Source organism: Danio rerio, chromosome 2 (assembly GCF_049306965.1).
Source record: "Danio rerio strain Tuebingen ecotype United States chromosome 2, GRCz12tu, whole genome shotgun sequence".
Lineage (NCBI taxonomy): Eukaryota > Metazoa > Chordata > Actinopteri > Cypriniformes > Danionidae > Danio > Danio rerio.
In genome coordinates this window covers 13886143-13900256 of record NC_133177.1, presented here as the reverse complement: position 1 = coordinate 13900256, position 14114 = coordinate 13886143, and the positions used below count along the sequence as shown (strand labels likewise).

The 14114-nt window shown below is 35.9% G+C and overlaps 1 protein-coding gene and 1 long non-coding RNA gene across 8 annotated transcripts in view; both read right to left on the bottom strand.

Moving 5' to 3' along the window:
• The window catches only part of cfap57 (cilia and flagella associated protein 57), a 328197-nt gene extending 321937 nt beyond the window's left edge, over positions 1 to 6260 (bottom strand). For all 6 annotated transcript variants that reach the window (XM_073923815.1, XM_073923822.1, XM_073923828.1 and 3 more), the window contains exons 1-2: positions 6007 to 6260; positions 2213 to 2523 (exon numbers count right to left, since the gene is read on the bottom strand). In XM_073923815.1, the coding sequence (XP_073779916.1) occupies positions 2213 to 2523; positions 6007 to 6160 (465 nt within the window). In that variant the 5' untranslated portion in view covers positions 6161 to 6260. The remainder of the gene's footprint in view (positions 1 to 2212; positions 2524 to 6006) is intronic.
• A 3421-nt stretch (positions 6261 to 9681) lies between these two features.
• On the bottom strand, positions 9682 to 13258 carry LOC141379233 (uncharacterized). Of its 2 annotated transcripts, XR_012395672.1 has the most exons (8): positions 13172 to 13258; positions 13014 to 13070; positions 12833 to 12888; positions 12362 to 12421; positions 12139 to 12258; positions 11648 to 11762; positions 10885 to 10996; positions 9682 to 9926 (listed from the first exon to the last, which is right to left on the bottom strand). It is a non-coding gene; the product is annotated as an uncharacterized lncRNA (long non-coding RNA). The 2 variants fall into 2 exon arrangements; XR_012395673.1 differs by lacking the exons at positions 9682 to 9926; positions 10885 to 10996; positions 11648 to 11762; positions 12139 to 12258; positions 13014 to 13070 and having other exon boundaries at positions 13172 to 13205.
• Positions 13259 to 14114: the final 856 nt, after the last annotated feature.

The following is a 14114-nucleotide window of genomic DNA, read 5'->3' as shown; positions in this document are numbered from 1 at the left end:
CCAAACGATGCATCATACTATGATAGTTTAGCTGCGAGTTACATCGTTTTTTAGGAAACGCACTCCAGAACTGTTGTATAAATGAGCAATATCACAAGAGTAGCAATGCTACAAGTGTGATTTTGCAATTAAACAACAATTTGACGGCATAATCGTGTGTATCAAAAAGAAAATCAAACACAGAGAATCTCAAAACCCTTTTGTAAGAGGAACTACTTTCTTCTGCCATCCATTCACATACGCAGCTGATGTCAGAGATGTACTAACTCACCAACTTCACTTTAGAGGTAGTATTTGAATGATTCCTTAGCGGTAATGTGTAAAGTGATGACAAAAAAAAGTGTATTTGCTCACATTTTAAGATTATAAGGTTGAACGGCATGAAATGCCATCTCAGTCTACAGAGATTTCCCAGTAATTAGCCCCGAACAAGCCAAAGCAACGCAATCACTACCAGAATACTGAAAACAGTATATTACAGGTTGCGATGAGGAAAAATGCAAAATACATGCGGGTATTTCTTCTTTCTTTCTTTCTATTTACTGAACTAGTCTGCAATAGTGAAAACAGGAGAAGCATTAGAAACACATGGCCATCTCCAGTTTTAAGACTTTAAGATGAGTCCCATCTCACACTCAACACACTACAATTACTGTGGTATAAATACAGCACTAAAAAATACAAAAGAGAGAGATCGACTTAAAAAGCCACTTACCAGTTTTATAATGATTTGATCAGCTGTAGTTTAAAATTACGCTGGGGTTTTCCTCGCCTGTAAGATGCAGTCTCTGTCTACCCCTTAATGGACAATGTCAAACATATTTTTGTCTGCTCAATGACAGGCTAATGGCTGTCGATGCGGTGTCTCTTAAAAATTGAAAATATTTAAAAATAGGCACTATCCTTATAAATAAACTGCATATTTGCAGTCTATACAACTACATTCTCGACAAAAAAGCCCCAAAAAAGTACATTATGTTGCCCAAAAGCAGGAATATTTATTAAACTGTAGAGTGTCCTCTCCTTGTTGCTGTATGTGAGCGGAGTAATTCAATGTAGTGATGTAATCGGGCCATAAAAATTAGGCCCGATAGCGCCCAAGCAAGACAGAATTCGGCCCGAGTCCGACAGGTGTACTGTGATTGACAGCTTTAAAAAGCCCGAACCTGTTTATAGCCCAACATTATTTAAATGTTCACAGGAACACAGCTCTTTTGCCTTTTTTCAACGAGTCATTTATATGTTTTAACATAATTTATAAGTAAAAGACGTAGGCTATAGGCCACTTGAAAGTTGAAAGTCCTCTGTAACATCCTAAATTCTAGCTCTCTAAATAGGCGAGGTACATACATTTAGCCTTTAAATTGGCCAACACACCTATAAAATAAGTCTTTGATAACAAATTAAATTAAAATAAATTCTAATTTTACCAATAAAGAAATTAAGACGAAGGCTCTGCAAGATTTGTTTCGCCACTTCTCTTCACAAACTGGCATTAAGGCGATGGTGAAGCTGAATATTAAAAGAATTACCTAATGCCAACATTAGCCTGTATACTCTGTCCTACATTATGATTGTATGGTTTAAATAAAATTTAATGATAATTTAAAAAACCCTTTACTCACCATAATTATGCTACGTGTTTTTTTGTGGAGAAACATTATGGAATCCACTGTAAATGATTTTAGCGAAGTCCTGCGCTTAGGATAGTGCGTCCAGCAGCACTGAACACCCTTTCACTGCTGCTGCTACAGGCCGAGATCCATTGTTCTGATCTGGCAAATTTTGCAACTCATGGGTAGGATTGTTTGTTCATCTTTTACCAACCAAGAACGTCCATTTAATTTTTCATGACAGCAGTTACAATGTAGCGAGTGGCCTCATCATCTTCCCTGTCAGCTTGCTGTGCTGTTTAGCGATCTTACTTAATACCCAGTGTATGAGTGACCGCTGAAAGACCTTTGCAGCTAGAATGATAGGTTCTTTCTGAACTGGTGGCTGGCCTGACCACAGTCAAAAGTCGTTCTTTTTGACTTCTCAGTCATCTTTTGTTTCACCTTTGAAACATTTAATTACTTTCTCGCACTAATCGAAATGCATCACATAACTGTTCATTTACTGCCCAAGTAAAGCCCGGCCCGACCCCGTCTAAAATGATAGAAATTAAAAAGAATGCCAATTTCAAGCCCTACTTTTTTATAAGCATATTTACCTGGTTGATGGGCCCATTGTTGCTAATATTTACAGTAGCCATGACCTTCTTCTTTTCCCACATCCAGAGAAAAAGAGTCCAGTCTGGCCCACCTGCCTGACCAATCAGATACTTTGAGTCAGGAGAAAAGGCCATGCAGACAAACTCATCCACCACCATCTCTCCTCCGGTCAACACTTTCCTCCTTCTGTTCTGCTCTTGCTCTAAATCAAACACAGTGATGGTGGCTTTCTCTCTACATTCAGACACAGCCAGATAGCGCCTGTTTGTGCTGATGGCCAAAGCATGCATGCCCTGACTTCTCTCTGTACCTGTGATCAGGAAACAAATGCTGGTTACCATAGAGTTAAATACAGCAATCAGATGATCTAAAATATGTGAGGCCAGGTCACATTTTATCTCAAACATAGTTTGCATAAACATAATTTGCAGTGTTTATTAATTTGTGTATTTAAAATCTGCTATTTGCCTTCTATGGTATTTTCATATCATATAAACATTTTCTGCATTAGACGAGAAATACACTCCCTGGCCACTTTATTAGGTACCCCTTACTAGTACCAGATTTTACCCCCTTTTGTCTTCAGAACTGCCTTAATCCTTCATGGATAATCCATACATTCAACAGGGTACTGGAAATGTTCCTCAGAGATTTTGGTCTATATTAACATATCCACACAATTGCTGCAAACTTGGCGGCAAAATCTCCCATTCCACCACATCCTTAAGGCGCTCTATTAGATTGAGATCTGGTGACTGTGGAGGCCATTTGAGTACAGTTGACTCATTGTCATGATTAAGAAACCAGTCTAAGATAATTTGCGCTTTATGACATGGCGCGTTATCTTGCTGGAAGTAGCCATCAGATGATGGGTACACTGTGGTAATAAAGGAATGGATATGGTCAGCAACATTACTCATGTAGGCTGTGGCATTAGCCCCTTTCACACATACAGACCTTTCCGGAAAATTGCCGGCAATTTTCCGGAAAGGTTGTATGTGTGAACAGGTCCTTTTTGAAAATACCGGTAAATTCGTTCGGGCTATTTTCCGGAAAGAGAAGTTGTAACATTACCGGCAATTTGCCGGAATGCTGCGCTGTGTGAACGCAGAAGGAAGATTCCCGTAATAAGCGCGTGCACGTCTAGAACGTGCTGACGTGAGACGCCTGCTTTAGCCAATCACAACAGTCAGACGCATTTACGTCCACGCGGTTTGTGAGGATAAAAGCCTTTGAATATTTTTCCAGACACATTTAGCTGCTAGAAGTTAGTCAGATCACGTTTATATGTTCTTCTTAATGCCAACTTTGTAAATAATCATCGATGAGATGCTTATGATAAGCCGTTGTTTGTTTACGTTCGTGTGCCTGTGAAACAGCCTGTGAGCGCCAGCACACGCACATATTATGAACATCTCGACATGCGAAAGTGATCCTGAGAAAGTTATTCACAATATTGATCATCCACAGAGTTTGTAATTTAGTCAAATGTTTACAAATACAAGCGCAGCCGTTTAAAGCTCATATGTGGTGAATGATGTCAGAATTTACCGGTATTTTGGAATGGATGTGTGAATGCTCTTTTCCGGAAAATTTCCGTAACGTCCTCGCCTGTGTGAACAGCGCTTTTTTCAATATACCGGTAAAGTCTTTCCGGAAATTTTCCGGATATTTACCGGTATCACTGTGTGAAAGGGGCTATTGACACAATTGGGACTAGTGGGCCCACAGTGTGCCAAGAAAATATTTCTCACACCATTACACCACCACCAGCAGCCTAAAACCATTGATACAAGGCAGGATGAGTCCATGCTTTCATGTTGTTGATGCAAAATTTTGACCCTACCATCCAAATGTCACAGCAGAAATCAAGACTCATCAGACCATGCAACAATCTCCAATCTTCCACTGACCAATTTTGGTGAGCCTGTGTGAACGCAGCCACGCCACACCATGCAACGACATGCATTTCAGAATTCTAAACATAGGTTTCTATCAGGGTACACACACCGGCGGTGTCCGTGGTGCCCAGCCATGCTGTTCATATTTCTGCCGCGCCACAGAGTGCCATCTAAATAGTTTCATGTTAAATATCATGTGAATGTGCGAGAGGGGTCTGGCTACAGACTCGGTGCAGTGCAATCTGAAAACTCCAATGAGTGCATTGTGTCTGACATTGCATCGCTGAGTGATGCAATCTCAGCTTCCATCATAAAGGCTGCCTCCAGATACTATTGTAATGTGCGCATCTGGTGTGCGATACTTTTAACTGTCATGTGCGCGTCGTGTTGCAGCGCCGAGCTGCGCATCCAGAGTGTGAACTGCTATAACCTCAGTTTCCTGTGCTTAGCAGACAGAACTGGCACCCAGTGTGGTCTTCAGCTGCTGAAGCCCATCCACCTCAAGGTTCAAAGTGTTGAGTGGTTATTACTGTTGCCTTTCTATTAACTTGAACCAGTCTGTTTATTCTCCTCTGACCTATGGCATCAACAAGGCATGTGCGCCCACAGAACTGCCGCTCACTGGATATTTTCTCTGTTTAGGACCATTCTCTGTAAACCCTGAAGATTGTGCGTGAAAATCCCAGTAGATTTCTAAAATACAGACCAGCCTTAAACCCTCTTTCTGATTAGAAATTTGCGTTAATAAGCAGTTGGACATGTCTACCTAGTAAAGTGGCTGGTGAGTGTATATTTTATTAAATTACATTCATTCATTAATTCATTTTCTTGTCGGCTTAGTCCCTTTAATATTCCGGGATCGCCACAGCAGAATGAACCACCAACTTATCCAGCAAGTTTTTATGCAGTGGATGCCCTTCCAGCCGCAATCCATCTCTGGGAAACATCCACACAAACATGCACACACACACACACACACACTACGAACAATTTAGCCTACCCAATTCACCTGTACTGCATATCTTTGGACTGTGAGGGAAATCAGAGCACCCGGAGGCAGGGAGAACATACAAACGCCACACAGAAACACCAACTGAGCCAAGGTTCGAACCAGCGACCCAGCGACCTTCTTGCTGTGAGGCAACAGCACTACCTACTGCGCTACTGCCTCGTCTTTATTAAATTACAATCATTTTAAATTTAAACTTGTAGATTTACATGTGTAATCAATTCCAACTGAAATTTTAAGTAAAATCATTTATTTATTTACATTCACATACAGTAAAATATAACATCATGCTTTAATTTGTTAGTTTTTTTTTTATATGCTTCAGGGATCTGACACTGAAGCATAAGTTATAAAAAGACACTGATCATCAGACGTAGGCTATTAACATTTTATTATTAGTAATATTAATAATACTGCATATTTAAATTAGTACTGAATATTTATATAAGACTCTATTTTTTTTTTTTTTTTTCAAAATTTAAAAGAAGTTGTTTTGTTTTGCTTAAACACAAGCAATATTTTAGGACAATGTAATCCCCCAATATTATAACGTTAATTATTTTCAAGACAACTGGTGATAATTAATCTTGGTGACCCCGGATTAATAAAGGGACTAAGCCAACAAGAAAATTAATGAATGAATGATAATTAACCTTATTTTCCGTTACAAAAAGTGAGCGTTTAACAATATTCTCTCATTTTAGGACTAACCTTAACGTTAATTTGAATTATTATGCAGCAATGTGATTGTCGTAGATAGCTTCTAACGTTAATAGTTTGCATGTAAGATAAATAGGTCTATAATACATGCATTAAGTGTATGTGTATTAAGTTTACTATGTGTTGTTTACTATAATGAAATATTGGAGTAAAGTTAACTTACCTGGAATAAATCGTTGGAATTTCTGATCGATGTTATAGCGCACACAGTTGTTTCCACACGGAAATATGATGGTTTGTTCATCAAGATACAACAAATTATTCTTCACTCCTGCCCGGAGTCCGAACACATGAGACGGTGCCGCTACTGTAGCCATCTGGCAAAATTATTTAGTCTGCAATCTGTTGAAAAATACAAATTTAGCGAGATGTCGGGTGTCGCTAGTATGGTATGACGCTCCAGTGTTTACAGTTACTACGGTAACATAAAGATACAAAACTGAGCAGTGTGCTTGCGTCACTATGCGTCAGTCTCGCTCTGGGGATAAGGTCGCAAGTTGGCTTTGGCTCAACATTGCCTAACACAATTGAGATGTTTTATAAAGATGTATCAAGTTGGTTTACTACTCAAAGATATACAGGTGTCCAACAAGGATGTCCTATCCCCTCCTTTTTTCATTTTAGAGACAGAATTACCTTCTATAACTTTAATTAATACCCTAAACTTAAAAGGCATAGATATTTTTAAGAGAATACAATTTTCTCAACTGGCAGACGACACTACTTTATTTTTACAAGACAGTTTTCAAATTACCGAAGCCATAAAATCAATAAAACATTTTCGGATGATCAGGTCTTTAATCGAACTTAGATAAATGTGAAATTGTAATTCTGTGCGACTGCAATGACTTGCTGTTAAATTGTAAACCAGCGAAAGAAAGTTATATTTTTGGATTAATATATTAATAAAAATAACTTTTTCAAAAACAAAACTATACATTTTTCATAAACTAAATATTTAATTTAGAATAAAACAACTCAGAATATCCTTAATCTATGGCTACAGAGGGATCTATTTATTTATGGGAGAATTCTTATATTAAAAGCAGAAGGTCTCTCCCAGCTAGTATCCTTTATTGTCCTTAACTGTTAATAATAAGATCAAGAAAGATATAGCCTAAATATTTTTTTTTTATTTATTTATTTGGAAATATATAAGTCTCATAAACTAAAAAAGCATTAATTTCACTTAAAGACAAAGGGGATAAGAAGACACACAAAAAAACATTCACACACACACATACACTACGGACAATTTAGCTTGTCCAATTCACCTATACTGCATGTCTTTGACGCAGCCGAGTCTCAAACCAGCGACTTTATTGCTTTAAGGCGAACGTGCTACCCACTGCGCCACTGCATCGCCCTCTTGGAAAATATGTAAACTTTTTCCACATAAAATATTTATATATATATTATATTATTATTTTTTTTTTGTTGTTGTTGTTGTTGGTACGACAGAAATATATTAAATTTATTTTCCTTATTTGATGACTTGGGGAACTTGTTAACTTAGCAAGAATTTTTTGACAACTCATCAATTTCCTACACTGTTGAGCAAGGGGAAGCTGCAGGTCCAGAGACCCAACTACACGCTTTTTTATTATTAACAATGCTTGAACAGTAACAGAATGGCATTAATACTTTTTAGAATTACACAAAAGACTGAGTTAACAATCAAATTGCATACATTCACAATCTTTCCATTCTCGTTAATGACACAACATATATAAATAAATAAAATAACACAATTTAACAAAAAGTAAATGCTAAAGAAACTTAGGTAGCAGGGGAGTAAAAGTTCTTAAAATATGAAAACAAAATCATCCAATGATGAGTATAAATATTTTGCTTTTTGGCTTTTCATCTCTCTTAATGTCTTCATATACATCACAAATTCTTTTTTAAACACCACTAGTCTTAGGGGAATTTTTAAAAATTTACATTTGTGAATATGGAATTTTAAAGAGCCCATAGTATGGGTTTTTGAAAATGCCCTTCCATTTAGTGTGTAACACAGCTCTATGTGAAGTTAAATATCCAGCTAAGGCTTAAATCTTTAAGTGTACAGTGTTTAAAACTGTTGATTCATCTATAAAACAGATGACTCATAGTGCTTCAAATGAGTCGTCTTGATAACGAGTCATTAGGTGTTTCGCCATGACGTAATAACGAAATCAAGTTATTCACACGCAAACATGGGAGATTTGAAACCTGCGGCCCCGCCTTCTAACACAGAAACCCACACACACAAACATGCCGGTAGATTGAAGTCACACTGCAGACGAATATTATTGAGTCTCTACCCAAAGATTAAACGTCAGCATTATAACCCTTGAGCAGTTGGAAACTACTGCAAACTTCTGAAAACTACATGCTACAAAGAATACTTTGTTCTTTGAAGCATTACAAGTTAAAGAAAGGATCAGTAAAGAGTTAAAGAAAGGATCAGTAAAGAAAGGATCAGTAAAGAGTACTGATGAAAATGTCAGGACATGGATAATTTTCTTCCTCCATTTCTCAGGTGTATGTACATACGATTAAAGTTGTTGCCTTATTTTCTCTAGCTTTCAAATGTATTTAGTTGTGATTCGTTACTTATAACCACGTGTACTGTATCAGGTTAACTCGCTATATTCTCATATCGCGTGCAAAGCCACGTTAAAAATGCAATGCGTGCCGTTTTGTTTACGTTCCGTGGAGGAGGGTAATGTGTGTGTGTGTGTGTGTGTGTGTGTGTGTGTGTTTGTGAAAAGAGCAGAGTTTGACAAGCTAGGAGATCTCCTCGCCAGTTCTTGGAGTTTTTGCTCAATAAAATAGTTGGTAGTCAGTATTTTCGAGTCCATCGTCTGTATTTACATTCACCCACTGGCAGCTAAAATCCATGCCTTACACTATCGAGGTTGTATGCACTGTGACTACTTTTATAATGTTGATTAGCTGCTGGGCATTTCACTCTGTCTCTCGCTGAAGGCAGTCAGTGTCGACCAATCGCAACAGACTGTCATTGGTCCAATCTGCGCAGATTAGCTTCAGGCTAAGGAGGGGTTTGGGAACAAATGAATCACTGGACGATGAAAGTGTTTTTTAACCTTGCATGCATATTAGACTGTTGTTGGAGACCCTTACAACTAAAATATGACCCTATTTCATATATAATATGGGATCTTTAATAACAAAAGCAAATTATTCATTATATAAGATATCTTTTTATCCATAAGTATTAGGCCAAGCTTAATAATTTCCCATGAGAAGAAAAGTCTTATAGATATTTTATGTTGTATCCAAACTTAAACTTCATCCCAAAATCTTTGTACCTCATTACATTGGAAAAACAAGTGTTCAGTTGTTTCTATATCTACATTCCAAAACTGGCATACATTTGAGTCACCAATATTGAATTTTAACCTTAGAAATTCTTTTGCACACTGTAAACGATTTCTTGTTAAATTAACAGTAAGTTACTGGCAACAATTATCCAGTAGCTGCTGTATTTCATAAAACAGTAACATTACTGTATTACTAATTACTTTAGTATTACATTTACTGTCAAATGTAATACATCATTTTACTGTTTTCTTTTTTTACTGTAATACCAATTACAGTAGTGATACACATACTGCAAAACTGAAAACAGTATTTTACTGTATATTTTTACCATGCAGAACTACGGTATTTTAACGTTACTTTCATTATTACTGTATAGTATTTTACAGTTATTAAATGTTATTTTATTGTATTTAATAGTGCTACTTTATAATGAGCAAAAATATTCAAAAATTGCACAAATGTTATTTTAACTGTTCAAGAAATACAAGAAAAATAAAGAAACTGAAACTTTAACTTCACAATAAAAGTTTATTGTGTAAACCATACTGAAACAGTAGCAATTATTCAATATAACAAAGCAACAGAACACTAATGAACAATTGATAATTAAAACCAGTCAACAATTAATGTATCAAAAAGTATTACAATTTTAAAAACAGGTGAAAATACTGCTACAAGACAGGAAATGATGAAGGCCAAATGATGTTGTGGAAAAAGGGACAGTGAAAAAGGGCAGGAGCACTTCTGATGATCCTGCAAAAATGACAAGCAAAATCAATCACTGAAGTAAAAACTAATCATGCCTCAAATTATTTTACTCATTTAGAAACCAAACACCGCACTGCTGTTTTATATATATATAAAACACTGTTTTTTTATCGTTTTTGTTGGCAAAATACAGATTGTTGTCTATTTACAATTACACTAACGTTAATGGGGAAAAGATCAGTCAAGTCAACACTAGTCAAGTGTCCACACAGGTATATAAAAAAATTAAGTCTCATCTTAACTTAATGTCTGACTCTGTATAGCTTGAATATCTGATTCCATGACCACACTACTAGCGCTTCCACGAATTTAAGAGGGGTGAACACAGTTCATTCTGACCTTAAGAGGCTACATATTAAAAATAAATAAATAAATAAATAAAATAATCTAATTTAACATGACTAATGTTAATCCAGTACTTTTAAGCTTTTAACATGTGAAAATCTACTTCTAACTTACAGACAAGATTACGTTAGAGAACATGAAAGCTGTGGGTGATTTAAAAAAAATAATGCTAATGATAATTTACTGACATTTGGTTCGCATAAAACAAAGTAATCACTAAGCATTAATTTTTGGCAAAATCTGCCGAGAAGCGCAGCAACACAACGAAATGTGTTTAAGTTGAGCAGAGAACTGAAGAGTAGTCAAGCAGTCTACTTCATGAAATGTTTGTGATAATATTTTGCGGTCAATTCATATTACTGTATTTCAATATCCAGTGATGGCATGTCAGTGAGACAAATAAATATTATTACACCTCACCAGTGACATTTCCTCAAATTAAATCATCATGCCGTTACTGTGCACAGCATCAGTAAAACGTTAAGAATAATTTAAATACCAATTTTTTTTTAAACAGTCACTGCTGATTACAAACTAACATTAAGGATAGGCTTACAGAAATCCTGAATGCATGATAATATGAAGATTTATTACTCACGGATGTTGAAGCACTTCCAGGTTGTCAGAGATGTAGACAGGACAGAATATGTGCCATCAAATGAGCTCTTGTGCAGCCTTTGTTGGACATCAAGGTAGTATGTTCACCCACACTGTAAAAAAAAAAAAATCTGTTATTTTACATGTTTTTTCCCAGCAGCTAGAGTCATTTGGTTAAGTCAAGTGGTTTAAAATAATTTTATTTATTAAATACTTGCTTACCCATATATAGATGTAAAAGTAACCAAAATAAATTATTATTATTAAAATGTGTGGGATACTAAGCATGTTTGGTCTACAGAGAGAATTAAATGTTTACTTTAAGCATTGATTCTAATGAATCTATTTCTGAACTACATCCAACCTCGCCTCGGAAACAGCATTTTTGAGCATTTAGATCAGGGGTGCTCAACCCTGTTCCTGGAGATCTACCTTTCCACAGAGCTCACCTGCAACCTTGATCAAGAACACCTTTCTTTATTTACCAAGTGCTCCTTAAGATACTATTTAGTTTGTTTAGTTGCGTTTGATCAGGGTTGGAGCTAAACTCTGCAGAAAGCTCGATCTCCAGGAACAGGGTTGAGCACCCCTGTTTAAGACAATGAAAAATAAGACATCTAGATGATATTTTATATTCAATCATTTGTGAAATTTAAATTACTTATATTCAGTATATACATAACATAAAATTAGAATAACAATAAAAAAATAATACTCTATGCCAAATAAAATACTTCAGATCTAAATAAAGCAGGTGTTTTTACCTAAAGGTTCCTTTTCTCCAGTTAGTTTAGTTGCAGATCCCTCCACATCTGTGCTTTATTTGGTTCTTGACTTAGGAGTATCTGGTGTCGCATTCCAGGTCCATCACAATCTGAGCTAGAAAGACAATATGGCAAAAGACAAGACACATATAAATAAGTCTCAGAATAAAATATTTTAAAGGATAGTTTACTTTTCTGCCACCATTACTCCATGTGTTTTAAATCCATTAAAATTTCTGTTGAACACTAATGCAGATATTTTGAAGAATGTTAGAAACCAGTAACTATTGACTTCCATATTTGAACCAAATTTCTTAAAAAAAATATGAGTTTGTGTTCAATGGAACAAAAAAAATCTAACTATTTGAAACAAGTGGAGGATGCCAAAGATGCTATTATTTTCATTTTTGGGTGAACTGTCCCTTCAATTGAAGTGTCACGCATTACTCATAAAAACTGATGTATCGCTTGAGGAAAACTAAATCAAGTACCTCCTGTGAGCAAGCAGAATCATTATGCCATTGTATTCAGCCAACTGACCCAGCCGAGGCTCGAACCAGCGACCTTCTTGCTGAGGCGACAGTACTACCTAATGTGCCACTGCATCGCTACTGGAAGAAGAAAAAGAGGTTGTACATGAAACTCCTCACAACAAATCTGTGAACAGCTTGACATTTCAAAATCTAATCAAAATGAGGAAGACATCAACATTACCTTGAATAATCAAGTGAGGAGTGATTGGTAGCATCAGTTTTTCAACATCAATTGCTGTAGCTGCAAAAAAGATAAATATAATAAGAGTAAAATAAGACTTAACATTTAATCATCTAAATCATCTACATCTAAAAAGTACAACCATACCAATCTGTATGGGGTTCAAATAAATTTGTATACAAATCATTCCCTACACCTGAACACCAAAAATAAAATGTACAATTAATGACACAATAACGTTATACAATAAGCTCATTAACCAGTGAGAAATAGACAATTAATATGAATTATGTTAATATTAACGTTAGCTTAAAAGACATCAACTGAATTTTATTATCAGCTCAATTTAATAAAACAGTTTAGACTTGTTTCATTGGGAGTTTAGTTTGAATAACTAAGTTAACTTACAGTTAACAAATTTAACCATAATGATAACTTAGTCATAATGACCACATGAAGACCAGAGCTTACCTTAACGTTAAACGTTTAACTTTTCATGGTGACTTTGCCTTCATCTCAGTGTTGTGCTGAAATAGAGAATACATTAATGCAGTTAACCCCAAGTAAAAGTTACGTTTTTTTTTCAGGTAACGTTACTATGGTCAAAAACTCACTCAAGATAAACTCACTGTATGTTATCTAACGTTAATACCTCGCAAACACTACAAACACGGTCTGGCGTTGAATAACGTGACATAAGTACCTACAACTAAAGAAACTTGGTTATTTATTTTAAATTACACACACAGTACACGGAAATATACACAAAACAATCATTTAACGAACAGAATTTGACTTTTAAACACTTACCGAGGATGAATTCACTGGAAGAAAAGGCGACAGGTTGATTTCAAATTAGGAGAGCCGTTGCTTGCCTGGTGAAGGTCGAATCGAGTCGGCTCGGTTCTATGAATCGGCTCCTTAGAACAGTAAAGAGTCGAATCCGCCTAAAACCGATTCCTTTTTGTATATTATTGTAAGACACAACAATGAATCATTACTATTTCGTTATACTGCTCGGCCACACACATTTATACACAAATTGCTAAATGTGCTTGTGAACACGTGTGATAAAATAATTCCCGAGCAAACGGTTCAATCCGATTCGGTGTCGTTCGAGTGCTGAATCGAACCCGTGCAAACGTGATATTGATAAAATAGTAATTTTTTTTCACTTTACCAGCGAAAATATTACATATATCTTTATCATATAAGACTTTAACAATAAGAATAAGGTTCGCTTCAAGTGTTTTGAGAATTAATGTTTTTTTCTCCAAGAGTTCATTTCACATCAACAAGCAAATATAAAGGCGGATGAGAAAAGCCAGATCATATCATAAATATTGCGTTTAATATGTCACGAAATGAAGTTTTAACAGTTTTTTATGCGAGAATGTAGTTCTTCCAAACTTAAATCTGTGGTTTGTTTATAGATATCATGTCTAATTTTAAGTGTGCTTTGCCGATAGGGGAGATTCTGACCTCCAGTTGTTTACGGCGATCCATCACTCATGTATCCGGCAAACCTCATGCTTTAATCGGCCCTGACATTATTGAGACATGCCCGTCTTAGACATGATGACTAGATAATAAATGTGTTATGAAATACAGTTTTAACCGTTTTTCATGCGAGAATGTAGTTGTTTTAAACTCAAGTCTGTGGTTTATTTATTAAGATAGTGCGTATTTAAAAATGTTGTTTTGAAAATGCGGAGATATGTGACCTCTACGGTGGCCCATATGGGTGCCCAAT